At 35.7% G+C, this 21176-nt stretch overlaps 3 protein-coding genes across 5 annotated transcripts; 1 reads left to right on the top strand and 2 right to left on the bottom strand.

Moving 5' to 3' along the window:
- Positions 1 to 194: 194 nt before the first annotated feature.
- On the bottom strand, positions 195 to 9167 carry LOC131794830 (serine/threonine-protein kinase 40). Of its 2 annotated transcripts, none has more exons than XM_059112395.2 (6): positions 8423 to 9167; positions 4533 to 4585; positions 3566 to 3681; positions 2747 to 2891; positions 1679 to 1798; positions 195 to 1241 (listed from the first exon to the last, which is right to left on the bottom strand). In XM_059112395.2, exons 1-6 carry the CDS (start codon positions 9080 to 9082, stop codon positions 962 to 964), a joined length of 1374 nt encoding a protein of 457 aa, XP_058968378.2. In that variant the 5' UTR covers positions 9083 to 9167; the 3' UTR covers positions 195 to 961. The 2 variants fall into 2 exon arrangements, with proteins under 2 accessions (XP_058968378.2, XP_058968379.2); XM_059112396.2 differs by having other exon boundaries at positions 195 to 1238.
- A 201-nt stretch (positions 9168 to 9368) lies between these two features.
- On the top strand, positions 9369 to 14029 carry LOC131794843 (uncharacterized). 2 transcript variants are annotated; one of them, XM_059112411.2, is made up of 7 exons: positions 9369 to 9497; positions 9999 to 10140; positions 10617 to 10759; positions 11102 to 11254; positions 12091 to 12208; positions 12477 to 12539; positions 12673 to 14029. In XM_059112411.2, exons 1-7 carry the CDS (start codon positions 9461 to 9463, stop codon positions 12800 to 12802), a joined length of 786 nt encoding a protein of 261 aa, XP_058968394.1. In that variant the 5' UTR covers positions 9369 to 9460; the 3' UTR covers positions 12803 to 14029. The 2 variants fall into 2 exon arrangements, with proteins under 2 accessions (XP_058968394.1, XP_058968393.1); XM_059112410.2 differs by having other exon boundaries at positions 11099 to 11254.
- Positions 14030 to 14165: 136 nt separating this feature from the next.
- LOC131794824 (histone deacetylase 8) lies at positions 14166 to 19964 on the bottom strand. The gene is made up of 11 exons (XM_059112388.2): positions 19839 to 19964; positions 19651 to 19703; positions 18107 to 18243; positions 17773 to 17914; positions 16936 to 17048; positions 16749 to 16826; positions 16489 to 16597; positions 16215 to 16387; positions 15897 to 15991; positions 15704 to 15809; positions 14166 to 15007 (listed from the first exon to the last, which is right to left on the bottom strand). Exons 1-11 carry the CDS (start codon positions 19962 to 19964, stop codon positions 14985 to 14987), a joined length of 1155 nt encoding a protein of 384 aa, XP_058968371.1. The 3' UTR covers positions 14166 to 14984.
- Between the last annotated feature and the right edge of the window lie 1212 nt (positions 19965 to 21176).

The following is a 21176-nucleotide window of genomic DNA, read 5'->3' as shown; positions in this document are numbered from 1 at the left end:
CTTTCCTCTTTCACTCTGTTTGTTTTGTAACACATGCGCATCATAAAACAGACCTGCAAAATTTCGGATCTCTACCAAAGTGGATTGAAAAATCAACAGAAGAATGACAGCAAAGGTCTCAAAACAACCTGGCGACTTTCAACCAATAAAATTGAAACAATAAATTCATAAATGTTTTATTCTCTCGCTTTATTTTTGAATTTGATTTTGAATAATACTTATTTCTCAGACACCAGGAGGCAATAGCCAGAAATAGATAATTTGTTTGTAAATATCCCCCATATTGAATTTCCAACACTTCTTTGCAGCCCATATAAATAAATTGTTCACAGAATTGATTGATTATCATAGAAAGGTATCATCTTACGTATGTTCTTGGGGATCCTTTTTTCATCGAGAGTCATTTTTGTCAAAGAAAATAATCATAAAGCAAAATTCTCTGAGAACACTCTCGTCGAAATGTAGGGGCATAATTTTGTAGGTCAAGGGCCAATCAGGATTTAACGATTTATTAGTGGAAGCAAATTTCAACATATTTTTTTTCTTTTTTTTCTTTTTAACGGATACTAGAACTTGGTTGCTACACAACCAAATGCAATGCTATTTCCGACTAATAGCAGATTGAAATCGGCTCCACAATCGTTGATTGGGACAACTTGGAGGTTTCTACTCTTATTCCTGTAAGAGTCGTCTCTTTATGATTCTTATTACCAAAAGCTTTTAAGCCTTCGACTCCTAGAGGTGATTAAAATGCAATTTCTCCAAATTCAACCCAACACTTTGTCCAGCAAATGGGTGATAGGAATAGACAAATTTATAGGCTAAAGGGCGCCACTTTGAAAAGGAACTAATTTCCATTCACTTGTTTACAAGGAAATGTATAACAAACGGAAGGGAAGAATAACTGATCAGATCTTTACAATTAGTACAGTGTATTACACTTTTGGACAAGCATCACCAGCTATAACAAATGACGATGGGCCAGAATTTCGGCCGCCGTGAGCGGTCGGGCGTCCTCTGAAATCCGTCGTATGGGCGGCTGCGTGAGACTCTCACGGGTGAGAGTCAGTCTTGGCTCCTTATTGCTCACATTGTCACGATATTTTGACAAACGAAGTTCAAGTTCTGGTGCTCTTAGCCTCGATGAACTATCAAATTCCTTCGTGGAGTCACTTGAAGACTCCTCATCTATATCTGGGACAACTTGTGCAGGTTCACTGACTGTGTTAGTAAGATACCTACTGAAACGAAAAAGTGAAATTTACAAAGGATTCTTTTTTGTATTACTCTCTAATTGGAAGGAAAAGGTGGGCGAGGGAATGGGGAAGAGAGCCCAGTAAAGAAGGGTTAGGTTTCTATAGCGCAATTGTAATGCGGCCAATTTTCTTGTCACAAAGGGCAGTTCAAGATATGTCGGTGCCAAGTGAGAAAGTTCACCTTAAGGCGTCAAGAAATGCTTTTTTAGATGGTAATGGAAAGTAATGACGATTAGACGATGCGTTGGGAAATGGGAATGATTCGTTGCCTTTTCAATTTTAAGAGATACTTCATTTGGTAATCTCACCAACCTCATGGCACAATGAAACTACAATCATTTTGAACACTGCAAGAAGGTTGTTGCTCTTGCAGCACCAGGAGAAGTGATTCTTTTGCGATGAACTGTTACTGATTTACTCACCTTGCTGTCATAGTGTTCCTCAGGAAATCCAACACACCAGAGGCTGTAAGTCTCTTTTGAGGGTCTAGCATTAGCAACAGACCTATCAGTGACTTGGTGTTATCAGACACGCGCCCGTCGCTGAGGGGGAATTGAAAAGGAAAACATTAGTCATAATCACTTTGTTGAGCACTAGTTTCATGGACGCGTCCACACGTGGTCTTGGACACAGTGAAAGGGAAGTGGACTCTAGCTTATCTACTGTACACGGAAACTGTTACTTAATATGAAATGCATGAAATAACTCCGTCCTTAACCCTCTAACCTCTAAAGTGATCTCTATTTAAATTCTTCCATCAATAATCCATTGTTAAATTGTTCAGATGGAACGAAATAATCAATTTAGGGGTATAGTTGAACCCCGATAACTCGAACCCTCGATAACTCGAATTTCCCGCTAACTCGAAGCAAAACTGCTTTCCCTTGGATTTGCCTCATGCATATATTGTAAGTTTAACATCAATAACTCGAAACTCCGATATCTCGAATTCCCGATAACTCGAAGTGATATTTACTTCCCTTCAGGTACTTTTTTTGGTAATTTTACCCTCGATAACTCGAAGTCGATTTTCACTTTCGCGGACTAATGAGCCATAACATTTTGCACCGGAAGAGTACATTTAATCTCATCCATATATTATGACAAGTTACCCTACCAACTGTTACTCCCTTCTTGCTTAATCTGCCAGGTTTTCAAAACAAAATTAAAGAATGAGAAATGGCAGAAGGGGATGGAAGAGGGAAAGGGTAAGGGCAAGGGGAGGGTGCTACGTTTCCTGAGACCCCGAAGGGCCTTTCTTCCTAATTTTCATGCAGCGGTGATCTTTTTCATTTGCACCCAAATATTTTCGCTTACTCAGCTGATTGAGGTTGCAGAGAGACTGTTCATATTCTGACAATGCCAAGAACCTCATAGCATCCAAAGACTTTTTAACTTATTCATATTTAATAAAATATTATCAAAAACTGTCTTTTTCTAAGACGTTGTGAGGCTGTGAATAAGTGAATTTTCCACAAAAATATACTCACTTTGGAAGTACAAACTCTGCAGTTTTGATCTTTCTGAACAGCTCGTGAGGTATGCTGTCATAGAATGGAAACTGACCGTACAGCATGGTGTATAAAACGACTCCAAGAGCCCACATGTCACTTGCTTTCCCTGAATAAGGAGCCCCTTTAAAAAACAAAAGAGGGAGTTCAACTTTTTTGCTCATCGTTAGCATTCAATGAAGGTAATAGCTTTGGATTAAACTCTCCTTTTTCGGGAAGAAAGTGAAGGTGAGTGAGTGAAGTGATAAACATGATGCCTTGCATCATAATGAGGTATGCTGTTGACTAAAATTTCAAAAATGCATTATAACCATAAAGTTTAGTCTAGAGACAGACAGACAGACAAAGAAGTAGAAGGCGGAGGAGTTTACGTTAAAAGGATAACGACTTCTCTCAAAATTAAAATGCTAATAAACATGTGTTAATAAATACCAACAGGTGCAATAGACCCCTCCCTTAAACAGACATTTAGAATCAGTCCTTGATATTTGAATTCTTTGTTGGTTTTCTTACGGCTACATTGTACTTTAGACGGATACTTTTCTGAGATGGGTAGTTGGTACCAATCACAAGAGCACGAGTGTTACAGGGAGTTGATCCGCGTGAAAGAAACATGAACTAAAGATGTCTGGACTATATAGTCAAGACAGTGACTGATCTTTGTAAGGTCATAATTCTTGCTCGCCAGGTATTCTCACTCCAGTGTCATAGCATCTAGTCAAGAACATCAATTATTCTGTCCACAAAATGATGATCTCAGAGACCAAAGTGAGGTATTAATAAAACAATTTCACTCACCACTAAGAACATCTGGACTAATGTAAGCTGGACTTCCTCGCTGGTCTTTCAACAGATCATTATCTCGTATAAGATGCTTCCCCAGGCAAAAATTTGTAATTGTTATTCTTTTTGTGCTAAAGGGAATATTCAAGCAATCCATGTTAGACCTTCAAATATGGATAAGAGTGACAAGACAAGAACCCTTACGAAATTATATGGAAAAAGGTTCCTTGTTTATCCTGAAGAACTCAGGGGGTATATTGAACACTTGTTGATGTTTCTATGTTGCTTGTGTTGATAACACCAAGTCACACTCAGATCTCTATTAGCCTTTTGCACCCTTACATCATTATTCACGTTCTCCACAATTTTCTCTATACAATTTGCCTGGTATTGATAAGAAGAATCTGTTTTACAATCAAAGCTTCTGAGGGTGATGATAATTTCTCATATTCTCATAATCTTTGTGAATGTTTCAGCTGTACTGATGTAAGGTGAAATTAGACGCTCATAACCCCCAGGGTTTAAAGGTTTGAATGTGAGAGTAGTAGAGCATACCAACAAGTACATCCTGTCACCAGCTGAGAACATTCCAAACCTCTATATCATTAACAAGCACTCACACACTTGATCCAAAGAAGCAAGCTTCATTATAGACAATTTATAAATCTATCTAACTATTTTCATCAAGCAAATGTTGTATGAATATTAACAATATTGATTTTAGATTGTGCTACATCAAATACAATCACACTAATTATAAAATGATCCTGCTCAAATGTGCCCTTTGTCTGAATGACCAAATTATCAATTCAATAGTGAGTCAGGGTTTTTTTCAATTAGGTTTAAAACATTTCAATGGAATTGTGGCAGTAGTTTGGGAATTGATAAGGCCAGTGACTAATTTAGTTGCAAAAAGGTATGGCTGATCTGATCGGACTGATGTTAAGATTACTAATTCACACAGTTTGCAAATACTGGTTACCTTCTATTTAGCACAATATTTCCAAGTTTTAAGTCTCTGTGTACTATGTTTCTCTGTGAGGAAAAAAGCAATCTTTTAATATAGAACACTGGAGTCAAACTATGAGTATCTAACTATTGGCTAAAACAATTACAGCATTAATGTTAACAATCTAGTTCAGTTTGCACTTGTTTCTTAAAAGGGCCATTTTATGTTCTATTCATAGGAGGATAAAAAAAGAAAAACAAAATGAGTGCTATACAACCAAAACCAAATAAATCAAAAAGGCTAATCATAACAATGAAAGTATCACAAAAATTTAATGACAACTCTAAGTAAAAATAAGCAAACTGCCTGATGTGCAGGAGAGGTCAAGCAACTGAATCTCAGGTTTAGGTTTACACCTGTGGGAAACTAAAACAGAAATGACTTAACCTAATCACTTTCCCTTTTGAGTTTATCAATTGCTGTCAGTTTGCCTATGCATTCAAAGGAATCTCTTGTAACAAAGTACATATGTAGATGTATATGCACATATTACTTGTAAACCCATTTTTATTAAGCCTTTAACTCCCAAGATCTGACTACTTATTCTCCCCTCAAGCTGCTACACTTTTCATTGTGAATCAGTTAGGAGAATTTGGTATTAGATATAGGTAACAACTTCAACCTGATAAATTTGAGTAACTTCTCATCACCTGTTTGTTGGATAATGAATGGAGATTGTAGGGAGAAGTTACATGTTTGTCAGTTCTGGGAGTTAAAGGGTTAAACCTTTAACATTTTCACTCCCAAGATCCCATTAGTGGTTCTCTGCACCATCTGCCATGCAATCCTTATGATGTTAGTTAGTTCTCAGAAGTTGGTATTGGATCATCTAATGATCTCTCTATCAATATTTTTCTTTATTCTCATTGCTTGCTTGCTTGATATTGTATTGATATCGAGAGAAGAAATTCTCGCTTGGTCTCTTGTGGGAGTTAAATGGTTTATGGCTACTTTCAGGGGTGTTAGAGTTAGGATACAATGTACCACAAAAATAGTATTCAATATTTTGTGGAAATTAACTTAATATATAGATTTAGCCAAGTCTAAAAGTGGAGCTTGCATTTTTTTTTCCCACACGTCTCTTCAACAAAACTATGGATAACATGCATGTATCAATGGATTTTCATTTGCAACTTCTCCATGTCCATGTAGAGAACTGATTCTATTATAGATGCTATAAGGTTAAATGTTTAAGTCAGTAGGCAATTTTTGGAGGTCTCCATAAAAAAACTTGCAGCAAGAGGTTGAAATTTTTCAAAAACAGGCAAGAAAATTGTGCTAACTGTTAAAAAGTTTTCCCAACAATATGCAACAAGAAAATGTAAATTCATCTCGAACCCAGAGAATGCGTGCTACAAGCTTCAATGGTGTTGACATGCCCGTGGTACAGTTGGCTACGCATACAAGAAGTAGCACCTTGTATGTACAGCTGTATGGTTGTAAGTCCAAATTTTTTTGGCTTGATGGGTTACTACTATTTCGTATAATTATTGAGCTACACTGCGCGTGCTGCAAGCTCCACTATAAATAATTTGCAAACCGATGATATGTCACTCTTAGTCAGAACGTATCCTTACAATATAAATACAACATCAAGCAGGAAAGTGATGAGAAAAAGGAAATAATATATCAATTAGGGGATTGCAAGTGAAATGTATTAACCCTTTAATCCCTAACATCAGTAGGCATATTCTCCATACTGTTTTCTAGACATTTCCTATGATATTGACAAGGAGAATTTGTTTAACAATCAAGATCCTCTTTAGTTGGTGATCATTCCTTTATTCTCATGGCCTTAATCAGCAATTCAGAGGTTATATTGTAATGAGAAATTAGATGTTAGTCACTCTTAGGGGTTAAAAGGTTAAGTGGCCACCCATGGGGAATGGTGGGGTAACTGCTTACTAAAGGCTGGCTGTTAAATACAGGCTCCACAAACAAGGGGTAAAATTAAAAACGACAGAAAACCCTACCATTTAAAATGGTGATTTATGCCATAATTGGCCAGTTAGAGTAAAAACATATGCTAAAAAATACTACTAGCACTGATTTTGAGAGAGGATTAAATTTTACTTGAAAGATTATTCTTAGTTTTATTTGAGTGGTTCTGCTTTAAACCTTTAACTCACAGAAGTAATTAACATAAAACTTCTCCCTACAATATCCATACAATCTTCAGCAAACAGGTAATGAGAATATTCAAACTTATCAAGTAGAAGCTGCTATCTTGATCTAGCACCAAGTTCTCATAACTAATTTACAAGGAAATGTGTAGCAGCTACAGGGGAGAATTAACAATCAGATCTTGGGAGTTAAAGGGTTAAGTGAATGTTTAGTACAGGTGAAATACAATACAAATCCACTGCTGGGACTCACTCAAAGGTGACTGCAATTGTACAATAGAGGTGACTGCTCAATTAAGGTAAACATTACAGTGATTAAGGTGAAACAAATTCAGAACCTTGACCACTGATTGCTTTATAGAGTGTGGCTTGATACAGGTTTGACTTATCCAATATCAAATTCTCCAAACAATTATTGTAAAATTTGTATGGCAAACAATAAAAGAAATTACTAAGAGATCTTGGGAGTGAAAGGGTGATAAGTGCAGGAAAGTGAAGGAAAGTTCACATGTCAGCCTACTAATTAAAAGCTTAACTAACATTCAATGAACAACCCACAAAAGCCTGTTTCCAAAACTTCAAAATTATATGTTAAACAACAGATCTCAGTGTAAGGCTTTAAGACATTTGTGGGTTTACTCCTAAGGGTTTTGTTAATTGTTTTACACCGGATCTTAAAATATGCATAACCTTGGCCTTGAATAGAAAGAAAACCACTTTTTACCTGAAAGGTACAATACGACCCTGCCAACAGCTGAAAGAGTAGGTAGGGTAACTTGCCTCCATAGGGCAAAATGTTGACCTTATCTTTCCAGAGTTAAACAGCCGACTCATTCAAATTCATTTCTTATTCTATTCAATACTAATTTACTGCAATTCTACCAAGCAGAGACCCCAAAATATTTCCATTTCCTGAATGTTATTTTAAAAATATTTCATTTTCTGTTTGAGCACATTTTCAGGAAGGTTAAGTGTTAGATGATTGATTTAATCAATAGTCAAATCTTCTGTCACAATTCTATCCTTGAACTAAAAGCAGTTAATACATTTCGCCCACACCTCCACGTTTCATTGAGCACAATGGACCCTTACAACGTACAATCTCAGCACCACAGAGTGGCGTGGGAGTGAAGCTCACAGATTTGCTGCTATACTAGCTTGGACTCTCTTCGACGCCTCCGTAGATTGTAAGCTTGTTTTCCAAGGTTTTTTGTTGAGATCGCTTTGGAAAATATTTTACAAGTCGTGTATTACTGAAACCGGAAACGGTCAAATTGTCATCGCTGTGACCTTAATGGGATATTGTAAGCGCAAGACGCTCTGAAATGCCAAGCATTTACCTGTTAAATAAGTTAGTAGCCCTTTAATCGATAATTCAAGAAAATAATTCCACTCAGACTACAGAGGAAATTCCGTGATTAGAATACTTATTTAAACCCACGCAAAAAATTTCTCTTAATTGAACACGAAAATACATGCGAAAATGCAAGCAGAGCCTCCACGAATTATTAAAGATTTGAATGAAAAAAAAAATCTTTGAATTGGAAATGATAAAATTACTGTTAAAAAAAACACTTAAGTAGGACCAAAATTAACTTCACTTCGATCAATGATAATTGAAGAGGGACTTCGAGCCTCCGATTGAAATAGTAAACAGATTGAAAGCTTTTCCTGTATGAAAAAAAAAATCTCATACCATAACAAACCATTACCAAATATCCATTCGCTCTGTATCCTTACCTTATGTAAACACTCCACTACTCTGACGATGTCGTGGAAAATTATAATCGTTTCTCTTTCGGATAACCGTTTCTCTCGTATCACGTAATGTTGAAGGTTTATGAGGTCCGCTGTTTCCGAACTAAAGTCGTGGGCACAAAGGCAATCCAAAACTAAACACAAACGATGTCGGATTCTAAATTGTCTTGCACACGCATTTTGAGAGCGATGGCTTGCCGCTGAGTTCGTAGAATCTTTTTCATGCGGTACTTCTTCGTAATATTCGTCTTTGAAAAGTCCATGGTGATGCACAACGCCATCTTGATCGTTTAAGAGAGAGAGCAGTGAATACTCCGTGTGTAACAACATTTTTCCTTGTTTGTCGTCGTAACTTTCGCGTCCTGGATCTGCTAGGGTTAGAATTTTGATTGAATAAAAGTCATCTGTACCTTCCTTTTTGGCTAAACACTGAACAATGCTACGGACGGGCGAGTTGCCCAACCTTGGCCCAAGTAAGTACGGACCAGCGCGCTTCAGCGTTCCGCGATTCGAAGCTCTAATGAAAGCTCTTCTCGAACTCAATGGTGAACTTGAGTTTGAAGTTGATGAGGACGATTCTCCACTTTCAAGGCAAGACGCCTTTCTTTTCACTCCTGATGATCCTGAGCCGCTGGATCGCATAGTGTACCATGTAAACAGAAACGGGAAGGGAATTTAAGAAAGCTATGTCGGTGGCTTGCCAAGTGTGAAATGTTGCGCACGGAAGTTAAATCCATTCAAACAAAAAATTAGTGCCCAGGCTTTCTGGTACAAGATGACCTGTATCAAAACTGGAACGAGATGAAATCTATCGAGTAAGATTTCGGAGAAATTAGCGTTTTCCACCAATTTTATTTATTTTTCATCGGATTATGCTTGTATCCGAAAGATTTCTTGAATAATCTCCATATATTTAAAAGTAAATAATAAGAAAAAGGATTCGATGTTGAAAGCTATCATTCAAAGCCACTGTTGCCATGGTGAAGACGCTACACGTGCATCAACCAAAATACAATCAAAATGGCTGCGGTTCTCCGTCGAACTCCAGATGTTGCAGGTAAAATATTGTCTACTATGCTTCATTATTATTTCTTTTTAGAAAATTTATAGCTGGAAATGAACCTACAACAAAATGATTAATACTACCTAACGATAAAAGTAAAAAAAATGTTTTTCTGATCAAGACAAAATCAAACATAGACTAAATAATTTTAAAAGCTTCGATTTAAGATTGACAAGAACTGAATAATCAATATTAGCCTTTTCCTACTTGGAATTTAATTCGATCAAGCAGACTACATATTTAATTGAGTTATATCTACCCCACTTAAATAATAATATCACGATTAGCCAATTACATGAGGAAATCTTGGCTAAGGTGAGAAAAATTAGTCCATGAATATTCGAACGGATATGGTGAACAGTTCTTGGGAATGCTGCCGAAAGTGGGTATTAGATCAAGGACTATTGGGTCAATATATAAAACATCTGTACAATGCCCATAGCGTTACCTGGTGTATGCCACGAGTTAAGTTGCATGTTATGATTGATTTCTTAGGCATGGATGTACCCTTAAAGAACCCAGTTATAAAACCATATTACCGAGATGGCTTCGGCAGTAAGTCAATAGGGGAGCCAGAGTGGAGGCCACATCCCAGAAACGCTCTCTCTGTGCCTGGTAGACTTGATAACACTGCAAAGTAAGTTAACGTGAATGATCATCAAACATATACTTTTTCGAAGAATTGGGATTTCTAAGCAAGATCATCAGGTATCTAGTTTGTGACCTTATCAACAAGATTTTGATAATGGACTGAAATTAAGTGCTCTAAGATACCAATTTTAAGCTCTCAAATCAAAGCAAAATTACTTACGTGTTTTTATGGTACTTACTTAGCGTGTATCAGGTTACATGCATTCACGTTTGTAAAAAAAAAAGAAAGAAAAATTGTTTGATGACCACCAACTTGAACATGGCCGAAGTATTGGCTGGCCCAAGTAATCTGCAATGTATTCAATATATTTTTCAGGTCTTAAGCATTTTTTTCACCTTGTGATTATAAATGACAATTAAACATTTTGTTATATTTACAATACTCCTGAATCACATTCACTTCAAGTATAAAATGTAGTGTTAAACATTTCATTTAGTTTTGCATTGATATGGTTTCTTTAGAGGGGGCAATGGTCTTGACTGGACTTCGAGTATTCGTTGTGCACCTTTAGAGGAAGCAAGACATACATCACGCAGGCCAAGCGAGGAAGCACCACCATACTACAGCATGAAAAACAGTGTCAAGTCTACAGCCAGGGAGGAGGGTGAGGCTTCAACTATATACACACCTTACATAAAACTTGCATAATTTCAACAAAAATTTAAGAGTAGTGGTGTTAAACATAGGTAACCCCTGGGTTCAAACCATTTAGCCCACTAATTCAATCAGTTACAAAGTGAATGAATGAACAAATTATTGAATAATGAATACAGATGACATATGATCAGGACTGTTCAGCCCTTGTTAAAGTGAAGTCTTCTTTTGTAAGAATTTGTTTTGAAATTCACTGTGTCAACCGATGGTAAGTGTTAACTTGGTTTTGTACATCCATGTATTCAGTGCTGGTCTCATGATAGTTGTGGTTCATTGTGTTTCATTTTAGCAGCCCAAGCATCCCACACAGACAATATAGAGGAAGAGAAACCCTATAGTGTCAAGCCTACAGTTGTATATGACACATATGATGATTTTGAACAAATTTATTTGAGAAGACCACTGGAGATATCTCTAAGAATGTCTGTTGGGGCAAAGAAATCAGGTATGCCTTCCAGGATATTCAACAGGTGTATGTAATCTTGTCTTCAAAATACGAGTGTAATTACCTAACATCAGTTTCCATATTCTTTATACTCTTCTCTTCTTACTTTCGTAATGACCAGAATAATTTCTTCATCAATCAAAGCTTCTTATGTTGGGAATCATTTTTTTTATATTCTTGTAATCTAAGTGAATGATCCAGCAGTATTACTGTAAGGAGAAATTAGAGGCTGAGGAATTGTAGGGTTTGAAGGATTACAGGGTTACATGGGTTATATGATTGTAATACATAAATTTGGGATTCAGCTCAGTTTTATCCAAAGAATTTTATTTGGTTACGATACATGTAGGAATCAATTTTTAACCACAGGGTGAAAAAAAGAGTAAGAAGGCTTTTCAATTTTAGGGACTTTTGTAAGGTTCTAATCTTCTTCAGTTTAACCCTTTCCACCCTAACATCAGTATGGATATACTCCATACTGTTTTCTATACCTTTCCTAAGGTGCTGACAAGGATAATTTGTTTATCAATGGAGAGAATATTTATTTGGTGATCATTTCCTATATTCTTGTGACCTTACTGTGTCATGCTGGGGTTATACTGTTGGAAGAGATAAGATGCTAGTTACTCTCAGGGGTTAAAGGGTTAAAGATCATATGACACTGTAACTCCTTATCATTATGTTTATTAACCTTTATTGCAAACTCAATGCCAAAAAAAAAAAATTCAATAAAAAAACCAGCCTTCCTTTTTTATTTTTATCCAATATATATTTTGTTAAATAAATTTTCAATATATATTTCATACAAATCCTGATTAATTATTACATCCTTTCAGTATTTGAACAAAGAAATGGTATCCCTGCAGCCTCACTAGGAGATAAGAGTTACCAGGTCCCAGAATACTCATCTGACTTCCATAAGCAGGGAAGTACAAGGCCTGTTGTTAACTTTGGGTGAGTACAAACATAGTTATGTGGATTTATTTATTTATAATTATAGGCTTGTGTCAGATAAAAATGGTTCTGCAAAGTGTGCATACAATGTACACATCTATTTTGTCAGTGGATCAGACCCAATTGAATGCAATTTGACAATATTTACCTTTTGTGAACCAAACTAAGGGTTATAATCAATAAACTCAAAAATTGAAAAAAAAATTAAGGTGATTTCTTGGGAAGTTATATTTAAATCACACTTGTTTAACATTTTTTTTTTAATTAGAGGTTCTCTAAAATATGTTCCAGACACCTTTGTTCCTCTTCAAGATTTGCCATCTAGACCAAGGTAAGTCATAGGATGAAATAAAAACATGATTCAGTTATGATAATTTTGAGATTGTTTCATCAAATCAAACTTAATAGTTTACTACAAGTGATACCTAAATGTATATGCTCCTTCATCTTGTTTTATCTTCAAGAACCACTTTTGAAGAAAGACAGAAGAGAAAGGCAAAGAAAGAGGAAATTGAGGAGGTTAAAAATTTAGATCATTGGAGACCAGCTGATTTGCTATCACCTGTGTTGCAGCTTCCTGAATCACATGGATGACATACAGCAACCAAGAGTTAGCCTTAGAATCAATTTCTTCAACTGTAGCTGATAATGTAAGGTCAGACTATTCCCTTTAAAACTTTAGTTATTGCCTTTAGCATAGTAGGGAATTAATGCAAATTAGTGGAGAGCAAAGCATAAATTGATAATTGATATTCCACCCAAAAGTGAACTCTGACTGGCCTGTTCTTCTAAACACCAGGTTACAAATGATAAAGGCAATCACTTGTTTCCATGCATTAGTCTCTGAATTATTCATCTCGTGGTAAGGATTAACTGTTTTTGGACAAGTGCTCTTCTGTAAAATAATATACTTCATGGTAATGATACAAAATGGAGACAGTTCAAGAAATCATTTGCTGTCACCAATAAACACAATACCACTTTTAAATATATGGAAAGTGTACTTCTAGACCAAGGACAATATCAAAATTAGGAGGGAAATAGATTTTAAGTGATGTAATTTTTAAGACACTTGTAAAGCCTGCATAAATTACATTTGTGTTATTTGGTGTTTGCAATCACATGCCTGCCTCAGTCACACCTATCTACAGAAATCTTGACCTGAATTGTCTGATAACTTGCACTGACTTGCAGTAGTGACAGTTTTCTATAGATCATTAGCTATAGTTACCACAAAAGTACATGCAGGTCACTTCTTTATGAAGACATTGACCATTCAATGAAGCTTTCAAATTAAAGAAAAAAAACAAGCTTTAAAAGTTCTAAATTTTCTAAGGCAATGCTCTGTCATTGTTGGAAAGTGTGACTAGAGGGATAGTTCTGCTAATAACTGAACCTGACTTAATCAAAGAAGGGCTTTTTTGTCACCAATTTGTCACAAACTGCAGTTCAAGATTCGTTAATTAATACATATTTAAATATTTTTGCTTTGCATTAAATCTGGGGCTGCAGGGTGGAAGTAATGTTGTAGGACCAGCTTTGCACAATGGTGTACAAAACTTTCAGTTCAAATTCATAAAGATATCAATTCAAAAAACCTTTCCAAAAGATGGATAAAAAGGAGGTCTAATGCCTTATTGCCGTCTATTTTTGATAAAAGACCTGTTTTCAAATATTTTGTTGTTGTATAGTTCATATTTGATCCTGTACATATATTTTCAATGCACACAGTATTTGCTAAGAAAATGCTATTTTTTAATACTGAACCACCATGTAAAAAATTAGAATGTTTATACGAGATTAAAAAAGTAAAAGTTGTCTCAAAATTTTGCGATAATTTTAATTTGGGATTATTTTACTCATCATTGGTGAAGGCATGCTCTGTAGTAGCAAAACTCATCCCCCATAAAAGACCCCAATATAGTTTTTTGAGACAGTTGAAATTTTCTGGACTGTTTGTGTACTATTGGACTCAACTGTATTTAATTTCTTGCTATGTTATTTCACAGAAATAAAAAAGGACACAATGACAGTAAATCTATGTGAGCTGCATCAATGTCCAAATTTTAGTGGTTGGGAGAAATATGGAAGGAATTTATTGGTTGGGAGAAATATGAGAAAACCTAGAGAACCAGGAAGGAGTCACAGCTCTGCAACATTAAATCTAAGGATCATAGGCAAGCTTATCTTTACATCATTTCCTTTTCTCAGCCAGAGTGTCAATACTAATTCTCCAAAGGTTTAGAACTGGAGATTCATCCTTTAAAGATAGGGGAGGGAGAGGGAATGCATTAAGAGGTATTTGCATGGTTATTTGTATTGCTGCTCAAAATTAACCTTCAAATTAAACAAATCTTTAAAAAAAGTGACCAGCAGTAATTATTACAGGTAAGAGACCACTTTTCTAATATACATCATTAAAGAAATTATGTACAAGTTTACAATGTAACAAATCTGTTTATCTGAAGCATTTGTTTCAACTTTAACTGAATGAGACTTCTTCTTAAGTCACAGTACAAATATGATTTCTCGATTAAAAATGTGTGTGGAAAATATTTCCAACAATTGCCTGGATATCAGAATAAATATTGAATAGGACATGAATAAAAATTTTACATCCAAATTTCAATCAGCAGTGAAAACTATTTCCAAATTTTCTCAATTCTGGGTAAGCATTGTAATAAAATATATCCTCTCAAAATGAATGCTATTCAAAAATTTGATAAAATTTGTCCAATGACAAAAAACACAAGATGCTCTCTAAATGCTTAATGCGTCATCTAATCTTCTGCAGATTTCCTGAAAAAGAATGAAATAAGACTTGAATTTTACTTGATAAATTCAATTCAAAAATATAAAACAAGCAAGCTGAATACACAAACAAAGATACAGTCTCAGTGCTACAAGGTGTGACTATTTAATTTGCCATGGTGAGTGGGAAGAAATTTTGACACTTGAGTTTGCTATGAAAAGACCATTTAGGTTACAGTTGTTTGGTGGTCATGTGGCAAGTAATTTAGAATTTTCATCTGTTTTATAAAAGGTTTTAAAAATCTTTTCTCTACTGAGTATTTCATAGTGTAAGGTGGAACCGGCCACTTGATAAAAGTTGAGTTTAGAGCTATGAATCTGTTAGTGAAAAAAGTTCAGTACCTCTTATAAGCAACTACAGATATCAAATATATTAGATGGATCAATTTCTTCGTAAGAGCAGGATATTTGGAAAGTTTTGGTTTTGAAAACAGGAACCTAATTAGGTTAGTATGAGCATAAGAAAATTCTAAAAGAATGTAAATCTGGCATTAACATGCAAATACAGAAATAATGTTCTCTGCCAGGTTGCCTTACAGATTGACACAATATCAATCACTCTGACAAAGGGCTAACGCTTGAAATATCAGCCTTTAAACTCTTCATTGTGGCCAATTTACAACTGACACAAACCTTATTGTTGTTGAAACTTAAATGGCTCATGTATGTTTGTGTTCTGAATACCTGTTACAGTGTTAAGAAGATTTGTGATATCTTCTGGGGTGTTCATATCTTTCCTCCTTCCTGCAGGAATATGGAGTTGGTAGTCTGGTCCATAGGCCAGGAAATACTGCAAAAGACATAATTTTTAAAATGGAACTATTTACCTAACTATTAAGACAACCAAAGCAGATTTTGCCTTTGCCACAAGTGTTACCTCATGTTCTGGGATATCAAGTGACAACTGTTGATTGAGAGCCACGCCAGTCAGATATGTCCAGCACTTTGCAGAATTCTTGACATTGTACCCACCTAAAAAATGAAAAATTTATGTCAGATAACATCTGAGTGTAACACTGCTGCCTGGATTTAAGTTATCCCTAGACCATTCTCTTTATCATGTTGTAACATTTACCAGAAGTACAAAGACTTGGTATTTTTGATAGTTTTCATGGGACAATGAACACCTCTGGGTCCCCAAAGAGGACTGGCAGAAATCTCAGGCCTTTCACTTTCAAGGGGCCAGATGACATACCTCCTCCCAGTAATAACAAAGGCAAGTTCCATTCCATCAAGTATTTGATGCATTCTCCAATGCTATATTGAGTGAGGTTAAAAGAGGCCATAGGATCACCAGCTAGTGTATCAACTCCACACTGACAAACAACTGCGCTTGCCTTGAATCTCTTCTTAACTTCTGACATGACCCTACAAAATGCAATCAGAAAAAATTAAGAAATAAGAAAATTATAACAAATAGATAAATAAATGACAGAAAAAACAAATAAAGGAATACCATGACGAATTACCTTGAAAATATTTCTATGAAAGGCTTGTCAGTAATTCCATCCTTCAGGGGTACATTTACAGTGTAATACTTTCCTTTGCCTAAACCCACATCTTGACTTGCACCTGTACCTGCAAATACATGAAATATTTTTAAAAATGAAATTAAACAGTTCACTCTTTAATGTTTGCCAGCTTTTCACCCAACAAACAGAAGTATGCTCATACAGCAAAGTAGGAAGGACAGTGATGAACATAAACAAATAAAATTGTAGCATATTACCTGGGAAAAATCCTGGAGAAAATTTATGAAATGACACTGACATCACTTTTGAGGTAAAAGAAAAAGCATCCTCAACCCCTGCAAACAAAATTTGTAATAGATATTTGAGTAAAATAAAATATTTTGATGAGTAATGAAGAACCTTTGGAATATGCAAGCTACTTCTAAGCATTGATATTATACAAACCATCCCCATGGTGAAGATCAATGTCAACATAGAGAATCCTGTCAAACTTCTCTCTCAACTTTAAAATTCCTAAGACAACATCATTGATGTAGCAGAATCCAGATGCTTCATTCCTAGCAAGAAAAAAAGTTGTTCCTGAATTTCAAGCTAAAGAAACTGATTTTGCTTTGAAATGATCTTTTGAATTTTATGGGCAGGACTTTGTCCTTTGATCCCTCTCTTGAATCTTCAAACCTTAAGAACGACTAGCATCTAATTTCTCCCTACAAATGTATCACCCTGAATCAAACATGAAGGTCATATGAATAGAGGTAACAATTACCAACTAAAACAACTCTAACTGTTAAACAAATTATCCTTGTCAGCACCTTAAAAATGATATGTAAAGATATACAATTAACAGTTTGGAGAATGTGTATAAAGGCTGATTCATCATTTTCCCTCTACTTCTGCTAAACAATCATTAGTAAGAAGTATTCATTTGGGAATTGAACATGGGGCCCTCCCTAAATGATAACTTTTTCTATTCTCATCACAGGTTTGTGGGATAATGTAGGGACATGGTGAGGACAAGGGTGAACCAACAACTTAAAATAAATATGTAATTATGCAGGGGATGCTCAAAATAACAATTTACCTTGTTTGAAATTATTTTTTTTTGGTTATGGAGCTGGATTAGTTTTGTGGAAAAAAAGATTCTTACAACAGCCACACTTGTCACTATCATACAACATTTTCATTTTTCAAAAACAACAAATAGTAAAAATTATAAAAAAGCAAAAAAAAAAAAAAACCCTGAAAACTATGGTTACAACTACAGAAATTTGCTCCTGACACCTTTGGGCATGATGCCAGCCTCCTTGCCAATTGATTGCTATGGAGCATTCCTGTTTGATTAACATCTCTGCAGCAGTGAGTGTACCGCCAGCAATAACGGACATGCAATCCAACAAATCTTCAAAGAGGGGACAGTCAAACCCTGGAACAAAATAGAAATGAGTTGAAACAATGTTTTTTCTTTCTTGTTACTATCAGAAGCACTCTCGTACAGTAACTACTGTTGCGTGGCTCTAAAAATAAGAGAGCACCCCTTCTTAGACTAGATCTACTGCTGATCTCAAAACATTGACTATACACAATGTAAAGTATCAATTATTAATTTCTGACATACCTAAGCCATATTCCCCAGCTGTTTCTTCCATTTCCTCATCATTGCAGTTACTTGAAAGCTTTTCTAAGCACTTAACATAGTCCAAAGAGTGAAATGCTGAAAGCTCATGTGCTGAGGCTTGCCGAGGTTTAACAACTCTATCAAAAAGTTGACATTCTTGTAAGTGTTACAACTAGTACAGTGTAAATATGTATTTGTGTGTTACACAAATCAAAACAGCAATTACAAATTCTACTTATTTGAATAATTTGTGGGAAAAAATTGCGAAACATGTTGGAAATTTAGGTCTACGTGCTGATAACAAACTCTTTTACCAGATTAGCTTCAAGCTATACAACTCCTCCAACCCCTCCTCACTAAAAAACTCAGCTTACAGTTCATAATCTCTAACCAGAATGGCTAAATTGTCCATCGAATCAAAGGGATACGTCATTGCAATTAGGCAATGCATGTACAGATATTTAATGACCCTGACTTCTGGTCATGTTATTGTTAGAAGTAGGTGACTGATTAGGAACCCTATCAGAACTTAGGAAGGGAAGCAGAGGTGCAATTGTTTGTGCTCCCTGTGCATGATCAATCCATTGTTTTGTTTGTATATTGTGAATGAGTAAATCAAGAGGATGATTTCATCAGTTTATAACATTGATGTGTGCAATGCATGGTCAAGCCCAGAAAACCTAACAAAAACAAACAACAGCTCCTAGCCAGTTACATCTAACTTGTTTGGGGCTCAAACCCTTGAGCTCACAAAAGGCAACCCATCATTTAACCAACTGAAATGCTGCTATAATGTTTACCTACAACTCATTACTCATTCAGAGACACCTCAGGCAGGGAAATTGTTTTCTCATAAAAGTGACTAATACATTACTATTCAATTTTGAGAAGGTGATAAACAGAAGCAGTGATGGTTCATTTACAAAAAAAATCCAACATGAGTTTTAAAATTAAATTTTTTAAAGATAAAGAATTTTTAAGATTATTTGTTGTGAAAAATTAGGTGACATTGAGAGGAGAAAAATTAATTGACCCTGTCATGGATACATGGAAAACCTGTTTCTTGAACAGGTACTGATATCTATATTTTCAAATTCCTATAATTGAATTTCAGTTCAGTTCAGTTTTTTTCAAAAAAAATATCTTTATGATTCAAAACAAGGAGGGATTCTTCATTCAAGAAAACTTAGACTAAAATAAGGCTTTTCCTTACTACGAGTGCCCATACATTTCAAGTTAATTTCATCCAAATTTTTAAAGGTAGTGTTGTGAACAAGGACATTTAATAGGTAATTTTGATTTTATCAACTGAGTTGATGATTTAAATTGGCCACCGGAAAGAGTTTCAACGCTGACGAAGGACTTACGCTCGAAACGTCAGCTTTGAAACTCTTTACGGTGGCCAATTTAAGTCATCAACTCAGTAGTTAAAACCAAAATAATTCTGTTACACTCGCCCACCGACGCAGCACTACAACTTACCCCCTGTATTCAGTTGATTTAAGTAACTGTACTTTCCACGCTTTTATGAAATTTCAAATTACCTTGTGTTTTCCAAAAGTCCATAGGCTTTAATCAAAGTATGAGTTAATGATGCCTGAAAATAAGACAGGAAACATGCGAATTAAAGGGCTGTTCTCTAGAGTCACCGGTAAGTTAAATTTTTTAACATAACAACGCTGTTGTAAAATATTCAGCGCGGTGTTGAAAAGGAAGGAATACATTTCCTTACCCGATTAGGTACCTTTGGAAGTTTATCACAGAGGGTTACTAGGTCCTCTGAGTGAATTAACACAACCTTCGCTAGAAGTTTTGTTGTCCGTTTGATCGACTGGCCGCCATTTTCTCTCAACGCCATCTTCAAACTTGCGCGGGAAAATTACTGAACATAAAGGTCAACACGATCCCTAGCTAGGGTGGGGTAAGGGTCCATTGGTGAATTTGATTTTGTTCATGTGAGGGAAATTGCTCGAAATCTCGAAAAAAACAAATTCACCTATAGGAAAATAACATATTTGCTATTAAAATGTGATTCATCGCACTTGAGAGGAGAAATCCCTTGAAGGAATAAGCAACTTACCCCTCCTCTGAGGGTACCTTGTCCAAACCGAGGTACAATGTACTTATGTCGTTTCCGGAGGTTGTAAGAAGTTGCGGCTCTCTTTCATGTAACGTGTGTGGAACTCTTCGTGAAGTTTACGCATTTTCGCGCAGGATTAGAGGCTCCTCGTGAGTGGAAACCTCATTCTTTCTCACCAATTATGTTGAAGAGCAATTTTGAGGCGCTTTTCGGTGAGTAGAAATTGTGCTTGAATTGTATATAGTTTTAACAGCTTGCATGACGTAAATTGTCTGTGAAAAGGTTTTAAAAGCTGTCTTGAAATGATTCCAGAACTCTCTATTTTGCTAAGAATTTTAAAAATATGTTAAATTTCATTCATGAAATTAGCCATCTGTGTTTGTTAGGTTGAATCAAGGTTCAAGAATTGCAGCCGATGGACAGAGAATGGTCGCCGTCAAGTCCTTTCAAGTCCGCCGACCATTCCCTCTCCGTCAACTGTAATTCTTCATTCAACTAGCAAAAGTAGAGGGCATGTTTCGTGAATGAAAGTTTACAGATATTCCTAAGGGTTGTAATTTTCATTCTAGGTTGTAATTCGTCGTTTAGTTATGTTTAATTAACCTTACTTTAAATAATTGTTGTAACAGTTAAGCATGAAGTTACCCACTCAATCAGCACATTAAGCTATCTTCCGCTTGACCAGCTTTGCCATATAAGCCATAAGCTTAGGTTGTTCAAAATCGGTCATGCTAAAATGCAGACTGCAAACTGCAGACTGTGCAGACCATACAGACCGCGCTTTGTTTGCTGGAGAATTTCGACTGTTGCGTCTTACGAGACACTGACAAATTCATTCATGACCTATCACCCATTCGACTTCAATGAGTATCCAATTTTACCAATATTGTGCGGTTTTTCAGCCTGAGAAAAAAATTTGTTGTCTTGCCTATAAAATTATATTTTAGACCTTGGTGGAAATTAAATGGAAATCAGAAAACTTTGTTGGGA

Source organism: Pocillopora verrucosa, chromosome 9, assembly GCF_036669915.1.
Source record: "Pocillopora verrucosa isolate sample1 chromosome 9, ASM3666991v2, whole genome shotgun sequence".
Lineage (NCBI taxonomy): Eukaryota > Metazoa > Cnidaria > Anthozoa > Scleractinia > Pocilloporidae > Pocillopora > Pocillopora verrucosa.
The sequence above is the reverse complement of the archived record's forward strand: the minus strand, read 5'-3'. Positions and strand labels throughout refer to the sequence as shown.